Consider the following 25,260-nt stretch of genomic DNA (forward strand, 5'->3'; position numbering starts at 1 on the left):
AAACTTTTGAAATTATGTTCTAAATTGTACGAGGATGCAGAATGACTGGCATTATTCATATTTCTGAATTTAAATACCGTTGATTGTAATGTACCACCTAAATATTGAATAACATCTCCGAATAAACAAAATCTTGTTGATGCGTAAATGACAAAGCTTGTGCCGGCACAACATTGTTACTGCCAGTCACAATTTTTTTGTCGTAAACTGGTTCCGAAGTCAACAGTTTGGGTGATGTAAATGAGATACTATTTCTGCTGATTAATTCCGCCAGCTCAGGAACCAGTTGTCAGTCCTCTGTAGGTCGTCTTGCATTTTGTTGTCTTCTCATACTGCAGCATGCCTTTGGAAAAAAACATCGTCTACAAACAGCCTTGCAAAGCTTCAGACAGTCTCGTTATAGGTACTTAGATCTTTTAGCAGTTATGTGTTGTTTCATTCTTTTACCAGTTATGTGGTGTTCACTAATTTTTTATATTTATTAGCCATGTATGTATGTATGTATGTATTGAACTGAGGATCTATAAATGATGGAGAGGCTCCGTCCCTGTCATAGCCCTGAGTGGTACACAACCCTACAGCAGGCTACAGCAGTCCACTCACCCCACTGCTGCCTCACACCGAGCCTAGTGTTCCGCATTTCGTTCCCCCGTGGACACCCCCCCCCCCCCCCCCCCCCCCCCCCCCCCAATGGAATGTCTTATTCCAGACGAGTGTAGCCCCAATAATTGCGTGGTAAAGTAATTACGGTGTGCGATTGCTGACAGTGTAACTGAGCTGGAATGAGGGGAACCAGCCTGCATTCACAGAGGCAGATGGAAAACCATCCACAGGCTGGCCAGCACACTGTCGTCTGCAGTGTGTCTATTACACTAACGGATCTGTCACAAAGTGTTGGCTGGGCAGAAACTTTGTCACGGGACCAAACAGATGAAGGTCTGACAGTGTGCTGTCTGCACTGTATGGTGGATTCTGCAGCACCTCCAACACAAATTTGGCAGTTTTTCTCACAAACAGGAGCAGCAACGGTCCGACAGTGTGCTGTCTTGACTGTATGGTGGATTCTGGAGCACCTCCCACACAAATTTGGCAGTTTTCTCACAAACAGGAGCAGCAACGTGCGGGGCGAGCATTATCACGAAGTAGTTCGACACTCTCAGCACTAGTGTTGTGGCGCTCGCCACAAAAGGCATGATGCAGCTTAACTGAAGTTGTAACGTAGGCTGCAGCATTCACAGTGGCCCCGTGTTCAGCAAAGTCCACCAGTGATCTATCATACATATCCCAGAACAAAGTTGCAAGCACTTTCCTAGCTGTAGAGGGCAAAAACTGTAGAGGAAGGTGGAGATTGAAATACATCTAATAAATAACTGAGGACATGGGGTGTAGGTGCTACTTCTGGCAATAAGTGTAGTTGCGGTACTGAGACAGATGCTTTTCGGAAATAGAGAATCACTGCATCTACCTGGTTGCCTCGATCCAAAGCTTTCAATATGTCACGTGAGAAAAGTGCGAGTCGGTTTTCATACGAGCAGTGTTTTCAGAATCTGTGGCGGTTGGCATTGACGAGGTCATTCTGTGTGAGATAGTGAGCTCAGAAAGTGTTCAGATTCTACAACAAATTGAAGTAGATGATATTGGATGGTAGTTTTGTGGATCACTTCTACTGCCCTTCTTGTAGACGGGTGTGAGGAGAATTGAGAAGTATTTTCGGTCGGTGTTTTTTGTGGCAGCCGTGTTGCAGTTAGGCGAGAGATGAAATAAGAGCATCTGTGGCTGGCATTTTTAGGCTGCTGGTGCTGACATCCAGATAATAAAAAGAAATCACTGGATATGCCCATCTGAATTTTAAATGTTCTTCTACAGCCCCATATTTTGTAAGGTTGTATTCACTTCTTGTGTGAACTATTTGTCTGTTTCACTTCCGCAGAAGACGACTGTTGACAAGTATCTTATGAAACGACTTCATAACACTTAATTTGTTAACACTTAAGACAAATTTGCTGTATTTTGGGAAATGAATTTTTTGCTATTGCCTGTCTTTATATCTTGTCTACTGAAGCTATCATCAGTCATTTTGTGAACAAAGCGTGTGTCTTTCTTTTAGTCTCTCATTTCCCAGTCTAATCCCCTCGATACCACCTAACCTAATTTCAGTACACTCAGTTACCCCTGTGTTGCTTTCTTTGATATATTCATCTTATAACTGTGTGGTCCGCTTTCAGTGCTAGTTGTAAATAATCTTTCACTCCCTGTATTTTGTCTTAGCCACCTTTAGATCCCAAAGAGTATATTTTAGTCAGTAATGTTGGTACCTTTTTTGAAATCTGTTCACTCTTACTCAGTTATCATTGTGCAATTGCTGTACCGAATACCCGGATTCAATTACTCGTACTGCCAAGGATTTTTCCTCGGCTGGAGGACTGGAATAAGGTGCATTCAGCTTCATTATACTAATTGGGCAGTTACTCGCTGGAGAACTAGTGGCTCAGAGGATGAGAAAACTGACAGTGACCGCAGGAGTGGTGCATTTACTTCGCAGACCTCCACACTGCACCCGGTGACTCCACCAGCAGGGGAAAACACGGCTATCTGTGAATTGGCCCTTTGGGGCGAAATGTGGAGCTTTGCTGTTCTTCTCTTGAGTTTGCAGAAGCTGAAAAATTTGCCTTTCTTCATTATAACTTATCTTCTAAGTCATTGAACCACTACTGCTTTGAGTCTTCTCAAATTTCTCCAGAACCCAAACTGGCCCCCCACACCAACAGGTCACCCCTTTCTGTCTTTCCTATTTTCTGTAAATGATTTGTCAGCATTTTGCAGTTATGATTTGTTAAAGCTCCAGGGCCCAATGAAATCTCTATCAGATTCTATGCTGAAATTGTGGCCGAGTTAGCACATTCTAATTATAATCTATTGTAGGTCGCTTGAACAAAAGGCCATGCCCAGTTCTCGGATGAAAGTACAGCTCACACCTGTCTACAAGAAGGGCAGTTAGTCACACACAAAACTACCACCCATTATTCTTAATATTGCTTTGTTGTAAAATCTTGGTGCATTTTCGGAGCTCACACACAATGTGGGATCTCTAACAGAATAACCTCCTCCGTGCAAATCGGCACGGATTTTGAAAGCACCTTCACGTGAAATGCAACTCGCACATTTCTCTCGTGACGTACTGAAAGCTTCGGATCGAGGCAACTGGACAGATGCAGTGTTTCTCGATTTGCAAAAAGCATTTGACTCGGTACCGCTCTTACGCTTATTGACGAAAGTACAATTGTAAGGGGTGTGAAGTGAAATTAGTGACCTGAATGAGGACTGTTTGGTAGGAAGGACGCAGCACGTTATCTTTCATAGTGTCATCGTCAGATGTAGAAGTAACTTCAGGTGTGCCCCAGCAAAGTGTGTTGGGAACCTTGCTGTTCATGTTGTGTATTAATGATCTTGCAGATAATATTAATAGCGGCCTCAGGCTTTTTGCAGATCATGCATTTATTTACAATAAGTAGTGTCTGAAGGAAGCTGCGTCAATATTTAGTCAGATCTGGATAAGATGGATAAGTGGTGCAAAGATTGGCACGTTGCTCTAAGTGTTCAAAAATGTACACTTCACAGAACAAAAAAAGCATAATATCGTATGACTATAATATCGGGGAGTCACTGTCGAAATCGGCTGACTCGCGTAAATACCTGGGTGTAAAACTAGTAGGAATATGAAGGCACAGTTGTGGGTAAAGCAGGTGGTAGGCATTGTTTTATTGGTTGAATACTGGGGAAGTGCAGTCAGTCTACAAGGGAAGTTGCCGATAAATCACTCGTGTGAGTGGTTCTAGAATATTGCTCAAGTGTGTGGGACCAGTCCCACACAGAGCTAATAGGGCGTATTGAACGTATACAGAGGTGGTCAGCACGAACAATCACAGGTTTGTGTTATCTTTGGGGTAAGTGTCAGAGAGATACGGAAGAAACTGAACTGTAAGACTATCAAAGATAGACATAAACTATCCCCAGAAAGTCTGCTAACAAATTTTCGAGAACTGGCTTTAAATCGTGTCTCTAGAAATATACGACAACCCCGTACGTATCGCTCACTCCGACATTGTGAGGATAAGTTTCAAATTATTACTGTACGCACAGAGGTATTCGATCGATCGATCGTTCTTCCCGGGCTCTGTATGTGACGGAACGAGAAGAAGCCCTAATAACTGGTGTGGTGGGGTGTACTCTCTGCTGTGCACTTCACTGTGACGTACCATCTGATGTGCACTTTGTAGGGCTCTGTAGGGTACAGATGTAGATTATATGGTAACGTCGACTCGTGTCGGCAGTTGCCTCATTTATTTTTAGTGTGGAGTATTTGAAGTACGTACATAAGTAGTTGTTGTCACCGTGCAGGGCCGAGCGATGAAGCTGGGAGGAGACCTGCGCGGCGACGGGCTGCAGAACGGCGGCGCCCTGGTGGTGGGGGCGGGCGGCTCGGGCGTGCTGTCCTACTTCAAGCAGGAGCGGCCGGCCGAGGTGCTGGACAACGCCACCATCCTGGCCGCACTGGGGCTGCAGCCAGAGCCTGCGGGTGAGAGCTCTGTCACCGTTCCTCACTTTATGAAAAGTCATTAATATTTGTTTCAACTTTGCAAATACGGCAGACTATTTCGTTCACGCATATTACCGACGTACATAAATCTTCTTCTTCTTCTTCTTCTTCTTCTCTCTCTCTCTCTCTCTCTCTCTCTCTCTCTCTCTCTCTCTCTCACACGACCCTATCTGGTACAGATCCCACACCAGTAAGCAGTATACGATTAACTTTATATGCTCATTCCATTTTAAGTCACTTGTAATGCCTACTTCCAGATAAATTATGGAATTAACTGCTTCCAGTTGCTGACCTGCTATATTCTAGCTAAATGATAAAGCATCTTTCTTTCTATGTATTCGTAGCACATTACACATGTCTACATTGATATTTAATTGCCATTCCCTGCACCATGCGTCAATTCATTGCAGATTCTCCTGCATTTCAGTACAATTTTCCATTGTTACAACCTCACGATATACCACAGCATCGTCCGCAAAAAGTCTGTGAACTTCCGTTGTTATCCACAAGATCATTTATGTATATTGTGAATAGCAACGGTCCTACGACACTCCCCTGCGGCACACCTGAAATCACTCTTACTTCGGAAGACACCTCCACATTGAGAATGACATGCTGCGTTCTGTTATCTAGGAACTCTTCAATCCAATCACACAATTGGTCTGATAGTCCATATGCTCTTACTTTGTTCATTAAGCGACTGTGGGGAACTGTATGGAACGCCTTGAAGTCTAGAAACACAGAATCTACCTGGGAACCCATGTCTATGGCCCTCTGATTCTCGTGGACGAATGGCGTGAGCTGGGTTTCACATGATAGTCTTTTTCGAAACCCATGCTAATTCCTACAGAGTAGATTTCTAGTCTCCAGAAAAGTCATTATACTCGAACAAAATACTGGTACACTGGTAATGCACGAATGAGTAACTTTATAAGTAAGTACTTGCTTTTGGGAACTGTAACTTGGTTCTCCCTGGGTGTTCCTTTTGTAATCTAGCTTAGTAACTGGACAATTTTGTTTTATTTAATAATCTGTTCCTTCTTTCTAGTTAGGCCACACAGTGAGTATACACCCAGGATATCCCGAGAATTTTTTCTTTTGGGGGAAAAATCCAGGAATTTTTTAGAATTCGGCAAATTTTTCATCGGTTTAGTTTCCCGATACATTTTTCTAACTTTGACTGATAAGAACTGATACTCTAATAAAGAATTTTACTTTTGCCCACAACAGCAGAAAAATACTGCCACAAGAAAACATAAAAGAGAGAATAACACCAAAATAAAACTTTAGTTTAAGAGAAAATGCACTATTTACAGCAAACCAAACTGCATACGCTAATACCTGCCAACAGCAAAATATGTCAAACGCCTTAGAACAGTGACTTAGTAACAACAAATAGCTTTTGATGAGCGTGATGGCACAGCTGTTTACATTTCTAACAGGTCGCAGGAAAATATTGACTAGCATTAGTTTCAGGGTAAATTTCCTTGCACGCAAGGTGCATTATGTTACGTGTGAGAATGTGCGATTAATTTCTTAAATTGCAGAGCGGTTTACTCTCGTTCAAAGCTTTACCCTTTAAGGTCCAGCCACTTAGAGAAATTTCAGGCCTGAAGACCAACCGTTTATGCTGTTACTTAAAATTTACCAGCATCTTTGTGTTTGATGTACGTTAAAGCATAACACGCTAAAAAACCATGAACCATGGACCTTGCCGTTGGTGGGGAGGCTTGCGTGCCTCAGCGATACAGATAGCCATACGGTAGGTGCAACCACAACGGAGGGGTATCTGTTGAGAGGCCAGACAAACGTGTGGTTCCTGAAGAGGGGCAGCAGCCTTTTCAGTAGTTGCAAGGGCAACAATCTGGATGATTGACTGATCTGGCCTTGTAACACTAACCAAAACGGCCTTGCTGTGCTAGTACTGCGAACAGCTGAAAGCAAGGGGAAACTACGGCCGTAATTTTTCCCAAGGGCATGCAGCTTTACTGTATGGATAAATGATGATGGCGTCATCTTGGGTAAAATATTCCGGAGGTAAAATAGTCCCCCATTCGGATCTCCGGGCGGGGACTACTCAGGAGGATGTCGTTATCAGGAGAAAGAAAACTGACGTTCTACAGATCGGAGCGTGGAATGTCAGATCACTTAATCGGGCAGGTAGGTTAGAAAATTTAAAAAGGGTAATGGATAGGTTAAAGTTAGATATAGTGGGAATTAGTGAAGTTCGGTGGCAGGAGGAACAAGACTTCTGGTCAGGTGACTAAAGGGTTATAAACACAAAATCAAATAGGGGTAATGCAGGAGTAGGTTTAATAATGAATAGGAAAATAGGAATGCAGGTAAACTACTACAAACAGCATAGTGAACGCATTATTGTGGCCAAGATAGATACAAAGCCCACACCTACTACAGTAGTACAAGTTTATATGCCAACTAGCTCTGCAGATGACGAAGAAATTGAAGAAATGTGTGATGAAATAAAAGAAATTATTCAGATAGTGAAGGGTGATGAAAATTTAATAGTCATGGGTGACTGGAATTCAGTAGTAGGAAAAGGGAGAGAAGGAAACGTAGTAGGTGAACATGGATTGGCGCTAAGAAATGAAAGAGGAAGCCGCCTGGTAGAATTTTGCACAGAGCACAACTTAATCATAGCTAACACTTCGTTTAAGAATCATGAAAGGTATCAGATAGATTATATAATGGTAAGACAGAGATTTAGGAACCAGGTTTTAAATTGTAAGACATTTCCAGGGGCAGATGTGGACTCTGACCACAATCTATAGGTTATGAACTGTAGATTAAAATTGAAGAAACTGCAAACAGGTAGGAACTTAAGGAGATGGGACCTGGATAAACTGAAAGAACCAGAGGTTGTAGAGAGTTTCAGGGAGAGCATAAGGGAACAATTGACAGGAATGGCAGAAAGAAATACAGTAGAAGAAGAATGGGTAGCTTTGAGGGATGAAGTAGTGAAGGCAGCAGAGGATCAAGTAGGTAAAAAGATGAGGGCTAGTAGAAATCCTTGGGTAGCAGAAGAAGTATTGAATTTAATTGATGAAAGGAGAAAATATAAAAATGCAGTAAATGAAGCAGGCAAAAAGGAATACAAAAGTCTCAAAAATGAATCGACAGGAAGTGCAAAATGGCTAAGCAGGGATGGCTAGAGGACAAATGTAAAGATGCAGAGGCTTATCTCACTAGGGGTAAGATAGATACTGCCTACAGGAAAATTAGAGACCTTTGAAGATAAGAGAACCACTTTTATGAACATAAAGAGCCCAGATGGAAACCCAGTTCTAAGCAAAGAAGGGAAAGCAAAAAGGTGGGAGGAGTATATAGAGGGTCTATACGAGGGCGATGTACTTGAGGACTAGATTATGGAAATGGAAGAGGATGTAGATGAAGGTGAAATGGGAGATACGATACTGCGTGAAGAGTTTGACAGAGCACTGAAAGACCTGAGTCGAAACAAGGCCCCCGGAGTAGACAACATTCCATTAGAACTACTGACGGCCTTGGGAGAGCCACTCCTGACAAAACTCTACCATCTGGTGAGCAAGATGTATGAGACAGGCGAAATACCCTCAGACTTCAAGAAGAATATAATAATCCCAATCCCAAAGAAAGCAGGTGTTGACAGATGTGTAAATTACCGAACAATCAGTTTAATAAGCCACAGCTGCTAAATACTAACGCGAATTCTTTACAAACAAATGGAAAAACTGGTAGAAGCCGACCTCGGGGAAGATCAGTTTGGATTCCGTAGAAATACTGGAATGCGTGAGGCAATACTGACCTTATGACTTATCTTAGAAGAAAGACTAAGGAAAGGCAAACCTACGTTTCTAGCATTTGTAGACTTAGAGAAAGCTTTTGACAATGTTGACTGGAATACTCTCTTTCAAATTCTAAAGGTGGCAGGGGTAAAATACAGGGAGCGAAAGGCTATTTACAATTTGTACAGAAACCAGATGGCAGTTAGAAAAGAGGGGCATGAAAGGGAAGTAGTGGTTGGGAAGGGAGTGGGACAGGGCTGTAGCCTCTCCCCGATGTTATTCAATCTGTATATTGAGCAAGCAGTAAAGGAAACAAAAGAAAAATTTGGAGTAGGTATTAAAGTCCATGGAGAAGAAATAAAAATGTTGAGGTTCGACAATGACATTGTAATTCTGTCAGACAGCAAAGGACTTGGAAGAGCAGTTGAATGGTATGGATAGCGTCTTGAAAGGAGGATATAAGATGAACATCAACAAAAGCAAAACGAGGATAATGGAATGTACTCGAATTAAATCGGGTGATGCTGAGGGGATTAGATTAGGAAATGAGACACTTAAAGTAGTAAAGGAGTTTTGCTATTTAGGGAGTAAAATAACTGATGATGGTCGAAGTAGAGAGGATATAAAATGTAGACTGGCAATGGCAAGGAAATCGTTTCTGAAGAAGAGAAATTTGTTAACATCGAGTATAGATTTAAGTGTCAGGAAGTCATTTCTGAAAGTATTTGTATGGAGTGTAGCCATGTATGGAAGTGAAACATGGACGATAACCAGTTTGGACAAGAAGAGAATAGAAGCTTTCGAAATGTGGTGCTACAGAAGAATGCTGAAGATAAGGTGGATAGATCACATAACTAATGAGGAAGTATTGAATAGGATTGGGGAGAAGAGAAGTTTGTGGCACAGCTTGACCAGAAGAAGGGATCGGTTGGTAGGACATGTTTTGAGGCATCAAGGGATCACCAATTTAGTATTGGAGGGCAGCGTGGAGGGTAAAAATCGTAGAGGGAGACCGAGAGATGAATACACTAAGCAGATTCAGAAGGATGTAGGTTGCAGTAGGTACTGGGAGATGAAGAAGCTTGCACAGGATAGAGTAGCATGGAGAGCTGCATCAAACCAGTCTCAGGACTGAAGACCACAACAACAACAACACGCTAAACAAACACCGAGCGTTAAGGTTAGTTTTTCATATTTCTTTCATAGATTACTATTATGCAATAATGATGGAAAAGAGTATAATTATCCTTAAGAAAATTCTTGGTGAATTCTAGAGCAAATTTCCCAAGTAACTGACTTTTCTACCGAAAAGTCGAAGTCCATGTCAAAAAATTTATTCGGCCAGGTAATAAACGAAATTTTCGACGCACAACAGTGAAATTTGTAATGAAGCTCATCAGAAATATTCAACTGCTGCAGTTTAAGCTATGTTCTTAGGATACTGCCTAACCACACCCTTTTTTTGGGGGGGGGGGGGGGGGGGCGGGCAACAGATAAAAGGTTTTGACAGCCTGTACTATAGGAGAAAGATTAGCTCTTCATCTAGCTGTACTGAAAATATATAAACGACTAACTTTTCCTATTTGTGTGTTTGCACTATTGACTGACTACATCACAAAGCCTATGCTCTGAATGTGTGCTGTGATTGGCTGGCGAATAACATGACACGAGCAATGATTGTCTGACAAGAATCTCATCACAACTTCAAAAGCTATCGTATTGTAATATGTGGGAATTTGTATTCATGCTTTTGCAATAGGAAAAGCCCCCCTTCCCCTCCCCACCACAGACCATGGACCGTGCCGTTGGTAGGGAGGCTTGCGTGCGTGCCTCAGCGACACAGATAGCTGTACTGTAGGTGTAACCACAACAAGGGAGTATCTGTTGAGAGGCCAGACAGATGTGTGGTTCCTGAAGAGGGGCAGCAGCCTTTTCAGTAGTTGCAGGGGCAACAGTCTGGATGATTGACTGGTCTGGCCTTGTAACACTAACCAAAATGGCCTTCCTGTGCTGGTATTGCGAATAGCTGCAAGCAAGGGGAAACTACAGCCGTAATTTTTTTCCAAGGGCATGCAGCTTTACTGTATGGATAAATGATGGTGGCGTCCTCTTGGGTAAAATATTCCGGAGGTAAAATAGTCCCCCATTCGGATCTCCGGGCGGGGACTACTCAAGAGGATGTCGTTATCAGGAGAAAGAAAACTGGCGTTCTACGGATCGGAGCGTGGAATGTCAGATCCCTTAATCGGGCAGGTAGGTTGTTGTTGTTGTTGTTGTTGTTGCTGTTGCTGTTGCTGTTGTGGTCTTCAGTCCTGAGACTGGTTTGATGCAGCTCTCCATGCTACTCTATCCTGTGCAAGCTTCTTCATCTCCCAGTACTTATTGCAACCTACATCCTTCTGAATCTTCTTAGTGTATTCATCTCTTGGTCTCCCTCTACGATTTTTACCCTCCACGCTGCCCTCCAATGCTAAATTTGTGATCCCTTGATGCCTCAAAACATGTCCTACCAACCGATCCCTTCTTCTAGTCAAGTTGTGCCACAAACTCCTCTTCTCCCCAATCCTATTCAATACCTCCTCATTAGTTACGTGTTCTACCCACCTTATCTTCAGCATTCTTCTGTAGCACCACATTTCGAAAGCTTCTATTCTCTTCTTGTCCAAACTATTTATTGTCCATGTTTCACTTCCATACATGGCTACACTCCATACAAATACTTTCAGAAACGACTTCCTGACACTTAAATCTATACTCGATGTTAACAAATTTCTCTTCTTCAGAAACAATTTCCTTGCCATTGCCAGTCTACATTTTATATCCTCTCTACTTCGACCATCATCAGTTATTTTACTCCCTAAATAGCAAAACTCCTTTACTACTTCAAGTGTCTCATTTCCTAATCTAATCCCCTCAGCATCACCCGATTTAATTTGACTACATTCCATTATCCTCGTTTTGCTTTTGTTGATGTTCATCTTATATCCTCCTTTCAAGACACTGTCCATTCCGTTCAACTGCTCTTCCAAGTCCTTTGCTGTCTCTGACAGAATTACAATGTCATCGGAGAAACCTCAAAGTTTTTACTTCTTCTCCATGAATTTTAATACCTACTCCGAATTTTTCTTTTGTTTCCTTTACTGCTTGCTCAATATACAGATTGAATAACATCGGGGAGAGGCTACAACCCTGTCTCACTCCCTTCCCAACCACTGCTTCCCATTCATGCCCCTCGACTCTTATAATTGCCATCTGGTTTCTGTACAAACTGTAAATAGCCTTTCGCTCCCCGTATTTTACCCCTGCCACCTTCAGAATTTGAAAGAGAGTATTCCAGTCAACATTGTCAAAAGCTTTCTCTAAGTCTACAAATGCCAGAAACGTAGGTTTGCCTTTTCTTAATCTTTCTTCTAAGATAAGTCGTAAGGTTAGTATTGCCTCACGTGTTCCAACATTTCTACGGAATCCAAACTGATCTTCCCCGAGGTCCGCTTCTACTAGTTTTTCCATTCGTCTGTAAAGAATTCGCATTAGTATTTTGCAGCTGTGACTTATTAAACTGATAGTTCGGTAACTTTCACATCTGTCAACACCTGATTTCTTTGGGATTGGAATTATTATATTCTTCTTGAAGTCTGTGGGTATTTCGCCTGTCTCATACATCTTGCTCACCAGATGGTAGAGTTTTGTCATGACTGGCTCTCCCAAGGCCATCAGTAGTTCTAATGGAATGTTGTCTACTCCCGGGGCCTTGTTTCGACTCAGGTCTTTCAGTGCTCTGTCAAACTCTTCACGCAGTATCTTATCTCCCATTTCATCTTCATCTACGTCCTCTTCCATTTCCATAATATTGTCCTCAAGTACATCGCCCTTGTATAAACCCTCTGTATACTCCTTCCACATTTCTGCCTTCCCTTCTTTGCTTAGAACTGGGTTGCCGTCTGAGCTCTTGATATTCATACAAGTGGTTCTCTTCTCTCCAAAGGTCTCTTTAATTTTCCTGTAGGCAGTATCTATCTTACCCCTAGTGAGACAAGCCTCTACATCCTTACATTTGTCATCTAGCCATCCCTGCTTAGCCATTTTGCACTTCCTGTCGATCTCATTTTTGAGACGTTTGTATTCCTTTTTGCCTGCTTCATTTACTGCATTTTTATATTTTCTCCTTTCATCAATTAAATTAAATATTTCTTCTGTTACCCAAGGATTTCTATTAGCCCTCGCCTTTTTACCTACTTGATCGTCTGCTGCCTTCACTACTTCATCTCTCAGAGCTACCCATTCTTGTTCTACTGTATTTCTTTCCCCCATTCCTGTCAATTGTTGCCTTATGCTCTCCCTGAAACTCTCTACAACCTCTGGTTCTTTCAGTTTATCCAAGTCCCATCTCTTTAGATTCCCACTTTTTTGCAGTTTCTTCAGTTTCATTCTGCAGTTCATAACCAATAGATTGTGGTCAGAATCCACATCTGCCCCTGGAAATGTCTTACAATTTAAAACCTGGTTCCTAAATCTCTGTCTTACCATTATATAATCTATCTGATACCTTTTAGTATCTCCAGGGTTCTTCCATGTATACGACCTTCTTTCATGATTCTTAAACGAAGTGTTAGCTATGATTAAGTTATGCTCTGTGCAAAATTCTACAAGGCGGCTTCCTCTTTCATTTCTTCCCCCCAATCCATATTCACCTACTATGTTTCCTTCTCTCCCTTTTCCTACTGACGAATTCCAGTCACCCATGACTATTAAATTTTCGTCTCCCTTCACTACCTGAATAATTTCTTTTATCTCGTCATACATTTCATCAATTTCTTCATCATCTGCAGAGCTAGTTGGCATATAAACTTGTACTACTGTAGTAGGCATGGGCTTCGTATCTATCTTGGCCACAATAATGCGTTCACTATGCTGTTTGTAGTAGCTAACCCGCGCTCCTATTTTTTTATTCATTATTAAACCTACTCCTGCATTACCCCTATTTGGTTTTCTATTTATAACCCTGTATTCACCTGACCTTGTTACTCCTGCTACCGAACTTCGCTAATTCCCACAATATCTAACTTTAACCTTTCCATTTCCCTTTTTAAATTTTCTAACCTACCTGCCCGATTAAGGGATCTGACATTCCACGCTCTGATCCGTAGATCGCCAATTTTCTTTCTCCTGATAACGACGTCCTCTCGAGTAGTCCCCGCCCGGAGATCCGAATGGGGGACTATTTTACCTCCGGAATATTTTACCCAAGAGGACGCCATCATCATTTAATCATACAGTAAAGCTGCATGTCCTCGGGAAAAATTACGGCTGTGGTTTCCCCTTGCTTTCAGCCGTTCACAGTACTAGCACAGCAAGGCCGTTTTGGTTAATGTTACAAGGCCAGATCAGTCCATCATCCAGACTGTTGCCCCTGCAACTACTGAAAAGGCTGCTGCCCCTCTTCAGGAACCACATGTTTGTCTGGCCTCTCAACAGATACCCCTCCGTTGTGGTTGCACTTACGGTACGGCCATCTGTATCGCTGAGGCACGCAAGCCTCCCCTCCAACGGCAGGGTCCATGGTTCATGGGGGAAGGCAGGTAGGTTAGAAAACTTAAAAAGGGAAATGGATAGGTTAAAGTTATAGTGGGAATCAGTGAAGTTCAGTGGCAGGAGAAACAAGACTTTTGGTCAGGCGAATACAGGGTTATAAATACAAAATCAAATAGGGGTAATGCAAGAGTAGGTTTAATAATGAATAAAAAATTGGAATGTGTGTAAGGTACTACAAACAGCATAGTGAACGCATTGTTGTGGCCAAGATAGATACAATGCCCATGCCTACCACAATAGTACAAGTTTATACGCCAACTAGCTGCGCAGATGACGAAGATATTGATGAAATGTATGATGAAATAAAAGAAATTATTCAGATAGTTAAGGGAGATGAAAATTTAATAGTCATTGGGGGGGGGGGGGGGGGGGCTGGAATTCGACAGTAGGAAAAGGAAGAGAAGAAAAAGGAGTAGGTGATTATGGAGTGGAGGTAAGGACTGAAAGAGAAAGCCGCCTGGTAGAATTTTGCACAGAGTGTAACTTAATCATAGCTGACACTTGGTTTAAGAATCATGAAAGTACATTTTATATGTGGAAGAGGCCTAGGGACACTGGAAGGTTTCGGATAGATTATATTACAGTAACACACATTTCAGAAACCAGGTTTTAAATTGTTGTACATTTCCAGGACCAGATGTGGACTTTGACCACAATTTATTGGTTTGCACTGTAGACAGGTGTTGTAGACTGTTTCAGAGAGTGCACCAGGGAATGGTTGACAAGAATGGGGGAAAGAAATATTGTATAAGAAGAATGGGTAGCTTTGAGAGATGAAATAGTGGAGGCAGCAGAGGATCAAGTAGGTAAAAAGACGAGGGATAGTAGAAATCCTTGGGTAACAGAAGAGATATTGAATTTAATTGACGAAAGAAGAAAATACAAAAATGCAGTAAATGAATCAGGCGAAAAGAAATACAGATGTCTCAAAAATGAGATCGACAGGAAGTGCAAAATGGCTAAGCAGGCAAAGCTAGGGGACAAGTGTGAGGGTATAGATCACTAGGTGTAAGATAGATACTGCCTACAGGAAAATTAAAGAGGCATTTGGAGAAAAGAGAACCACTCGTATGAATATCAAGAGCTCAGATGGAAAACCAGTCCTAAGCAAATAAGGGAAAGAAGAAATATAGGAGTATATAGAAGGTCTATGTACTTGAAGGGCGAAGTACTTGAAGGCAATATTATGGAAATGGAAGAGGATGTAGATAAAGATGAAATGGGAGATAAGATACTGCGTGAAGAGTTTGACAGATCCTGGAAAGATCTAAGTCAAAAAAAGGCCACGGAGTGATCACCATTCTATTAGAACTATTGAAAGCCTTGGCAGAGCCAGTCATGACAAAACTCTACCATCTGGTGAGCAAGATGGGTGCAACACGCGAAATATCTTCAGACTTCAAGAAGAATATAACCATTCCAATCCAAAAGAAAGCAGGTGTTGACAGGTAAGAAAATTTACGAGCTATCAGTTTAATAAGTCACAGTTAAAAAATACTAACACAAATTCTTTACAGATGAATGGAAAAACTAGTGGAAGCTGACCTCGAGGAAGATCATTTTGGATTCTGTGGAAATATTGGAACATGCGAGGCAATACTTACCCTGTGACTTATCTTTGCAATTAGATTTAGAGAAGGCTTTTGACAATGTTGATAGGAATATTATTTCAAATTCTGAAGTTGGCAGGGGTCAAGTACAGGGAGCGAAAGGCTATTTACAATTTGTACAGAAACCAGATGGCAGTTATAAGAATCGGGGGGGCATGAAAAGGGAAGCAGTGGTTGGGAAGTGAGTGAGACAGGGTTGTAACCTCTCCCCGATGTTATTCAATCTGTATATTGAGCAAGCAGTAAAGGAAACAAAAGGAAAAATTTGGAGTAGGTATTAAAATCTATGGAGAAGAAATACAAACTTTGAGGTTCGACAATGACATTGTAATTCTGTCAGAGACAGCAAAGGACCTGGAAGAGCAGTTGAGCAGAGTGGACAGTGTCTTGGAAAAAGATGAACATCAACAAAAGCAAAACGAGGCTAATGGAGTGTAGTAGAATTAAATCAGGAGATGCTGTGGGTATTAGATTAGGAAATGACATTTACTTTAGTAGGTGAGTTTTGCTATTTGGGGAGAAAAATAACTGAAGATGTCAAAGTAGAGAGGATGTAAAATGCAGACTGGCTATGGCAAGGAAAGCTTCTGGAGAAGAGAGTTTTGTTAACATTGAGTATAGATTTAGGTGTCAGGAAGTCTTCTGAAAGCACTTGTATGGGGTATAGCCTTGTATGGAAGTGAAAATGGGCGATAAACAGTGTAGACAATAAGAGAATAGAAGCTTTTGAAATGTGGTGCTACAGAAGAATGCTGAGGATTAGATGGAGAAATCACGTAACTTATGAGGAGGTGCTGAACAGAATTGGGGAGTAGAGGAATTTGTGGTACAACTTGAGTAGAAGGGATTAGTTGGTAGGACATATACTGAAGCATCAAGGGATCACTAATTTAGTATTGGAGGGCAGAATACAGGGTAAAAATTGTAGAGGGAGACAGAGAGTATGGATACACTAATCAGATTCAGAAGGATGTAGGTTGCAGTGGTTCTTTGGCGAAAAGGCGTGCACAGGGTAGAGTAGCATGGAGAGCTGCATCAAACCAGTCTCTGGACTGAAGACCACAACAACAACAACAACAACAACAATAGGAAAATATGCAGTGTACATGTTGCCAAGCATCAAACATGTTTGCAAAATGTGTTGTTTTTTGTTGGGTTTCTTTTCCAGAAGTGGCAGGTTCTACACTGGTGTAAAACAAGTTTATCATTCAAAGGATTTGTAAGTTTTACAACTCAAAGGGAAAGTATATTGTCACTTAACACAGAAAAAGTGTAGTTTCACCTGGTAAAAGGTGCATATGTAACTGGGTTGATACAAGAATTTGTTTTCCTCGTTCACATATACACACTAACCATGGTAAAATGAAACTTTCCACAAACATTGGCACAAACTAGATTGGAGTCCCGAACGGCAATGGTGGTTCAGGCTCGATGTGTGTGCCTACATCACACATTATCAGACTGCTGATGAGCATTTGGTAGTATTCAGGCAGGAGGACTGCCAGGTGCGAGTAGGACTCCCTGATACCAGTATTACTCCCAGCAAAACACCAATCCCAGGAATTCCAAGACTTTTGAGAATGTTTAAACTTCACATTTGAAGTAGGATAACTAGTGCCCCCCTGCGGGTTCGGGGGTAAGAATAGGCCCGCGGTATTCCTGCCTGTCGTAAGATTCGACTAAAAGGAGTCTCAAACGTTTCGGCCTTAATGTGATGGTCCCCTAAGGGGTTTGACCACTACCTTCGGCCTTAATGTGATGGTCCCCTAAGGGGTTTGACCACTACCTTTCCAAATTTTCTGTTAGTGCGTACCATTTGGGGAAGGACGCCTTACGTGGTGTATTATATATCCATCTTGCCCTAAGATCTGGCACAACCGATATTGTCATGGAGTTGGCTTTCCACCGAGCTTCCAGCCACATCAGCTGCTGTGTGTTCCGGGCAGCATACATGCCCTCCATTATGAACTTCCATCTTTGCCCTCCTGACACATATGGATATTAGACATCAGACATCCAGCACGGTAGCCAGTCCGTTATGGTGGGGTCGTCATGTACCCTCTTGGTGGCAGCCCCCTGAATACACAGGGATTGCACTGCTGATGCCTGAGCTGCTACCTCCCCACGTATGCCGAGGAGTAGATGCCTATCCCTCTGGGGCATCGGGACTCCCGGTAAAGGCCATCCTGCCAGGTGGTCTTTGATGCGGCTGGGTGGCGCCCGTGGGGAGAGCCCCTGGTCGGAGTGGTTGGCATCGGGGCAGATGACCCGCAATGAAGTGTGGTACATCATCTCTCGCTGGTGGGCCTCCACCAGCAGTCTCTAAGCAATCGAGGTCTAACCTCAACGGCAATAAATATGAACCGAGATCATTTCCCTCCCTGGCCACTCCCTGGGAGGAACGTATGGCTAAAGAAGGCAGTGGTGGATATTCACCCCGGTACCTCGTGTGTACGCGAGTTGATGGGGAATCGTTCGTCGACCAAGCCCCAGTTTTTTGTGGAGCATTTAGAGGACAAGTTCGGGGAGGTGGAGGGCTTGTCCAAAATGCGCTCTGGTTCAGTACTCATCAAAACGGCATCCTCTGCCCAGTCACGGAGGTTGCTCAATTGTGACAAGTTGGGGATGTTTCAGTTAGCATCACGCCGCATAAGAGTCTCAACATGGTCCAGGGTATTATATTCCACAGGGATCTTCTTCTGCAGTCCGACGATGAATTACGCGCCAACCTCGAACGACGAGGTGTTCACTTCGTCCGGCGCGTCCATCGGGGTCCGAGGGATAATCAGGTAGCCACCGGTGCCTTCATCTTGGCCTTCGAAGGTGATGTTTTACCCGAAAAGGTCAAGATGATGGTTTACCGTTGTGATGTGAAGCCATATATCCCTCCTCCGATGCGATGTTTTAAATGCTGGAATTTCGGGCACATGTCATCTCGCTGTACTTCCGGCATCACTGGTCGAGATTGTGGACGTCCTTCGCATCCCGATACTCCGTGTGCTCCACCTCCCATATGTGTTAACTGCGGAGAACACCATTCTCCCTGCTCGCCGGACTGTAGGATATTCCAGAAAGAAAGGAAGATAATGGAATATAAGACCCTGGACCGCCTGATCTACCCCGAGGCTAGGTGGAAATATGAGCGACTCCATCCTGTGGCAATGACGTCGACCTACGCCGCTGCTGCAACGACGGTTCTCCCATCGTCACGAATCGGCTCTAAGATCGGTCAGAATCCACCGGCCCCCTTGCTTGTGGGGGGCACTTCGCAACCTGTTGCTCCTGCTCCATCTACTTCAGGTGCAACACCCCCCCCCCTAACAATCGGGGACATCAGTTCCCCCTTCCCAGCCGGAGAAGAGTAAGACTTCTTCGGCTACTCTCGCAAGGAAGGGGTCCCTTGGGGACCTCCCTTCGCAAGTTCCGACCAGCGGCACAGCAGGCACCTGCAAGTGGCTCAAACAACCACCAGCACCTGGTCGTAGGGCCTCACGGTCGTCGTCTGTCCCTGAGACTGAGACTGACCCTGTGAAGCCCTCCAAGCCTGAACCACCGAAGGCACAACGAGAGAAACAGAAACAAGAAAGTCCCACCGCTTCCTACAAGCTCTGTGTCTGAGGACGAGGTGGAGATTCTGGTATCCGCTGAGGACCTCGATCTCGCCGGTCCCTCAGACACCATGGATAGCACTAACACCGGTGCTCAATTGGAGGCAGCAGGTGACCCAGCGGCGTAATCTGCCTTCCCAGTCCCGTCACGCCTTTCTCAGACATGGACAATACCATCCTCCAGTGGAACTGCAGCGGTTTCTTCCACCATCTAGCTGAGCTCCGACAACTTATCAGCCTTCACCCTTTCTTCTGCATTGCTATTCAGGAAACTTGGTTTCCAGCAATGCGAACCCCCGCCCTCCGTGGCTATCGGGGTTATTATAAGAACCGGGCAGCTTATGGAAGGGTGTCTGGTGGCGTCTGCATCTATGTCCTTAACTCTCTTCACAGCGAGTCTGTCCCTCTACAAACACCTTTAGAGGCTGTCGCTGTTCGGGTGTGGACACCACAGGCTGTTACCGTTTGCAGTCTTTACCTTCCACCGGATGGTGATGTTGCGCAGCATGTCCTGGCTGCGCTGCTAGCCCAATTGCCACCACCTTTCTTGTTACTGGGCGACTTCAACGCCCATAACTCTCTGTGGGGTGGGTCAGTGGCGGCAGGTCGAGGTGCCACCATTGAGCATTTATTAGCACAGCTCGATCTTTCGCACACTTCAGTGTGGCGCACGGCACGTACTCCGCCATCGACCTTTCGATCTGCAGCCCTAGCCTCTTACCGTCTGTCCAATGGAGAGTGCATGACCACCTGTGTGGTAGTGACCACTTTTCGCTCTTTCTGTCACTGCCACAGTGTCAGTCTTCTCTGCGCCCTTGCAGCTGGGCTATGAATAAGGCTGACTGGGACTTGTTTTCCTCTCCTGCCGCTATTGAGCCTCTCTCTAGTGATGTCATTGATGCGGTGGTTCAATCGGTCACCACCGGCATCGTTACTGCCGCAGAATCTGCCATTCCCCGTTCTTCTGGATCCCCTCGGCGGCGGACTGTGCCTTGGTGGTCGCCTGAGATCGCTGCAGCGATTAAAGATCGCTGGCGGGCGCTACAGCATCACAAGCGACACCTCTGCATTGAACACCTCATCACCTTCAAATGGCTGCGTGCGCGGGCCCGCCGCCTCATCTGCCAAAGCAAGCAGGAGTGTTGGGAGCGGTATGTGTCCACATTGGCCTCCATGTCTCTCCATCGCAGGTCTGGGCCAAGATCCGACGCCTCAGTGGCTGTCTGACCCCTGTCAGCATCCCTGTGCTCTCACTGAATGGAGCAGTTTGTACAGACTCCGACGAAATTGCCAACAGCTTGGCAGAGCATTTTGCTCTTAGTTCTGCTTCTTCCAATTACCCACTGGCCTTTCGCTCCATTAAAGAGCGGATGGAATTTCGGAGCCTTTCTTTTCGAACCCACCATCCGGAATCCTACAATGTTCCATTCAGTGAGTGGGAATTTCACAGCACCCTTGCCACTTGCCCTGATACCGCTCCTGGGCCAGATCGCATTCACTGTCAGATGCTGAAACACCTTTCAGTGGACTGCAAGCGACGCCTCCTCGACCTTTACAACCGTCTCTGGGTCGAGGGTGAGTTTCCGTTGCAATGGCGGGAGAGCATTGTCATCCCCGTTTTGAAACCGGGCAAGAGCCTTTTGGAGGTGGACAGCTACCGCCCCATTAGCCTCACCAACGTTCTTTGCAAGCTTCTCGAACGGATGGTGAACCGGCGCTTGAATTGGGTACTGGAGTCTCGGGGCCTTCTGGCTCCGTCTCAGGGTGGGTTCCGTAAAGGCCGCTCCGCCACCGACAATCTGGTGAGTCTGGAGTCGCCCATCCGTACTGCCTTTGCCCGCCATCAGCACCTGGTCGCTATCTTTTTCGACATGCGGAAGGCGTACGATACCACATGGTGTCATCACATCCTTTCTATACTTCACGGATAGGGTCTTTGGGGCCCTCTGCCGATCTTTATCCGAAATTTTCTGTCGTATCGTACCGTTCGCGTGCAAGTCGCGACCTCCCATAGTTCCTCCCAAGTTTAGGAGAACGGGGTGCCACAGGGATCTGTCCTCAGTGTCTGCCTGTTTCTAATCGCAATAAACAGGCTCGCTGCAGCAGTGGGAAATTCTGTTTCCGCTTCCACTTCTACCTTTACTACAGCTCTACTGGCATTGCAGCTGTTGAACGGCATCTACAGGGCGCTATCCGCAAGGCACAGTCTTGGGCTGTAGCGCACGGTTTTCAGTTTTTCGGCTGCCAAGACCCGTGTTATGCATTTCTGCCGGCGCCGAACAGTCCATCCTGAGCCGTGGCTTTATCTTGCCGACGAAATCTTCGCTGTGGTGGAGACCCACAGATTTTTGGGTGTAGTTTTTGATGCCCGGTTGACTTGGCTGCCTCATATTCGGCAACTTAAACAGGCGTGTTGACGGCATCTAAATGCTCTGCGATGCTTGAGCCACACCAGCTGGGGCGCCGACCGATCTTCCCTGTTACGGCTCCACCAGGCTTTATTCCAGTCTCGTCTGGATTATCGGAGCCTGGCTTCTGGCTCAGCATCCCCGTCTGGATTGCGGGTGCTCAACCCAATCTTACACAGCGGAATACGACTTGCTACAGGTGCCTTCCGGACCAGCCCTGTGGACAGCATCCTAGTGGAGGCAGGTGGCCCTCCCCTGCGGTTACGGCGCCAACGTTTGCTGGTCGCTTATGCTGCCCATGTTTTTAGCTTGCCCGGGCATCCAAACTATCGTCTCCTGTTCCCGCAATCGGTCGTCCATCTGCCAGAACGTTGGCCCCGGTCAGGTTGTACGATTGCGGTCCGCGTCAAAGAGCTTCTCTCCGGGCTTAGGGTTTTCACTGTTCCGCCTCCCTTCCGGGCCACTTTGCGTACACCCCCATGGTGTGTTCCTCGCCCTCGCCTTCGGCTCGACTTGGCACAGGGCCCGAAGGACTCAGTCCCTCCAGAGGCCTTCCGCCGCCGCTTTTATTCGATCCTGGCCACGTAACAGGGCTCTGGCGTTGTATAAACTGACGGTTCGATGGCCGCTGGTCGTGTCAGTTATGCGCTCACTCTAGGGGACCATTCCGAACAGCGTTTACACTGCTGAGCTGGTCGCCATCTTTCGTGCCCTAGAGTATATCCGCTCCTGCTCAGGTGAGTCCTTCGTGATCTGTAGCGATTCCCTGAGCGGTTTATGAGCTCTCGACCAGTGTTTCCCTCGTTCTCGTCTGGTGATGGCTATCCGTGAGTCCCTGCATACTCTTGCCTGTTGCGGCTGCTCTGTGGTCTTTGTGTGGACCCCGGTCGTGTCGGTATCCCGGGCAATGAACATGTTGACCGCCTGGCGAAAGAGGCCACCAGTACACCATCGCTGGACATTGGCCTCCCGGCGACTGATTTGCGGGCACTGTTATGTCGCAACATTTTCGACCTCTGGGACACTGAATGGTGCAACCTGCCCGTGCCCAACAAACTTCGCCCTATCGAGGCGACGTCGAGTGTGTGGTGGTCGTCCCTTCGGGTCTCCCGCCAGGAGTCTGTTGTCCTCTGCCGGCTGCGCATTGGGCACACTCGGCTGACACACGGCCACTTATTGTGCCGTGAGGACCCACCTCTGTGTCGCTGCGGCTCCGTTTTATCTGTGGTCCACATTTTATTGGAGTGTCCGCTTTTAGCTGTGCTCAGGCAGACGTTCGCGCTGCCTGACACGCTCCCTGCCCTTTTAACAGATGACCCTGCTATGGTTGGCTTAGTTTTGCGTTTTATTAGGGCAGAGGGTTTTTATCATTTAATCTGAGTGTTTCTGTTTTTTAGTGTTGATTCTGGCTTTTGGCCTCTGATTTTAAACCGAGTTTTTAATGTGTTCTCGGTGGTTGGCTTTTCCTTTTTTTGTCTCTATGATCGGCCAACCACTCTGTGTGATTTTAATTTGTTTTGTCTGATCTCTGTTGGCGTATTTCTTGTCCCGTGTCATCTGACGTCTTTCCTGCTGTTTGTTTTTATTCTCTTTGGGTGGTTTTAATTTTTTGGAAAAAGGGACTGATGACCGTTGCAGTCTGGTCCCTTTAATCCCACCAACCAATAACTAGTGACAGAAGAAATATTTTTTCCTGTGATACGATTAAAAATTAACAATTTTCTTTTACTTGCACTGTGACACCTTTCTTCATGTCAGATTCACGATTTTAGACCAGTGGGAAGTATCGTAAAGGCTGTTGGTGAAACTTTTTATTGCAAGGATTTGGAAGTGAACACTTATGATACTGCCTTAATAAGTGACATAAGTTTAAACTTGCTACATCTACCTGTTCCTGAGAAAAAGGGGTTTTACCAGTCAGTCTGACAACGAATGACTTTTTTCGTGTTATTATATAACAAATTCATGACTTTGGAATTTTTGCTCTGATTATAGTGTGAAACCTTGCTTCTTGCTAAATTCCATGATTATGGGTCAGTGGAGTTTTCACAGGTGGGTTTGCTAGCATCATCTCTCATTGCATGGGCCTGTGTGTTATTGACATGCTCAATTTGTGACACACTCTCTTGAATAAATCATCCAATTTTTCTGAAGAAACAGTAATTCTTTGTTAGTACATGTACATTTCAGATTGCTAGATCAACATAGTTAGTCAATACAAAGATCTGCAGAGTTTACTTTTGGTCTGTTCTGAGAACAGCCTCATAAGGTTTGTGAAATTACTTAAGATGCACTGTGTGTTTTGTTTCTCAGTCAGTATTGTTGTGGTCTTCAGTCCAAAGAACATTTTGATGCAGCTCCTCACAGAAGTTTATCCTTTCATTCTTTGCTAGTGTCGAATATCTGCATAACTGCTGCGACGTACATCTGTTTGGACCTTCTTGCTGCATTCATGCATTGGTCTTCTGCAACAATTCCTCTACCTCCTCCCTCCACCTTCGCACACCTGCTCGCTCTCTCTCTCTCTCTCTCTCTCTCTCTCTCTCTCTCACTCACTCACTCACTCACTCACACACACACACACACACACACACACACACACACACACACACACACACACACACAAAGTAAAAAAAAATCCTGTTGCCCTGGGATGTATTACCAAGTGACGATCCCTTGTTTTAGTCAAGTACTACTGTGAATTTCTTTTATCCACAATTTGAAATTTGCTTCGGGATGTCCTCATTAGTTATTCAATCACCCCATCTTATCTCCAAAATTCTTCTATAGCACTATATTTCAAACAATACTATGCTGTTCTGTGCTGCTAGAGTCCTTCACTTCTATTATCAGGACAAATACCTAAAAAAAAAAGTAATTTTGTATGTAGTGTTAACAAACTCCTCTTTCAGAATAAGTTTTCTTCATAATATTAGTATGCATTTTACATCCTCTCTACCTCTCGTTGGTTATTTTGCTGCCCAAATAGCAAAACTCGTTAATTACTTTCAGTGTCGCATTTCCTCAGCATTGCATAAATTAATTCAGTTGCATTTCATTACTCACCTTTTGCTATTGTTTGTGTTCATCTTAAAACCTCTTTTCACAACAGTATGCATTGTGTTCACTTACTCTTCAAAGTCAGTACCGTTGGTAATTTTTCTTCTGTCTGCACTATAATTATCTTCTCAAATTTCAACTCGGTTTCCTGTACTGCTCACTATGTGTGCAGATTGAGTCGCATTGGAGACAACTTACAACTCTTGTCTCACTTTCTTCTCAGTGTGGAGGCAGCGTGTAGAGATTGTCACTCAGTTCAGTGTGCCATCCCCTCGCGTAATACCGCCTCACTGTCAAGGCACGGAGTCGCGTGTCGGTGGAAGAGTAGCTGGAAGTGACAGAGTAGCTGCATCTAGAAAAGACCGCAACGCGACTGTGGTTTACATCCCTTCTAGCTATGCAGGTGGGACGAGTTGCTCGTTACTCGTCTCGGAATAGGCCACAGCCCTATGAGGCACGGTTTCTCGCTCTGGCGAGAGGGCCTTCCGGTATGTGGTGCTTGTTACGTACAGAGCACTGTGTGCCACATATTATCTTCATATTTGAGGGAATTGGCAGATTTAACTCTCGGTCTGCTCCCTATTTTTGAGTGACGATCACACA

General features: G+C 44.7%; 1 protein-coding gene across 1 annotated transcript in view; it reads left to right on the forward strand.

Moving 5' to 3' along the window:
• Nucleotides 1–25,260, forward strand: part of LOC124719984 (prostamide/prostaglandin F synthase-like) — a 46,634-nt gene that overhangs the window by 16,577 nt on the left and 4,797 nt on the right. The window contains exon 4 of the mRNA XM_047245210.1: nucleotides 4,399–4,576. Coding sequence (XP_047101166.1) covers nucleotides 4,399–4,576 — 178 coding nt within the window. The remainder of the gene's footprint in view (nucleotides 1–4,398; nucleotides 4,577–25,260) is intronic.

This window comes from Schistocerca piceifrons, chromosome 11, assembly GCF_021461385.2.
Source record: "Schistocerca piceifrons isolate TAMUIC-IGC-003096 chromosome 11, iqSchPice1.1, whole genome shotgun sequence".
NCBI classification, from domain to species: domain Eukaryota; kingdom Metazoa; phylum Arthropoda; class Insecta; order Orthoptera; family Acrididae; genus Schistocerca; species Schistocerca piceifrons.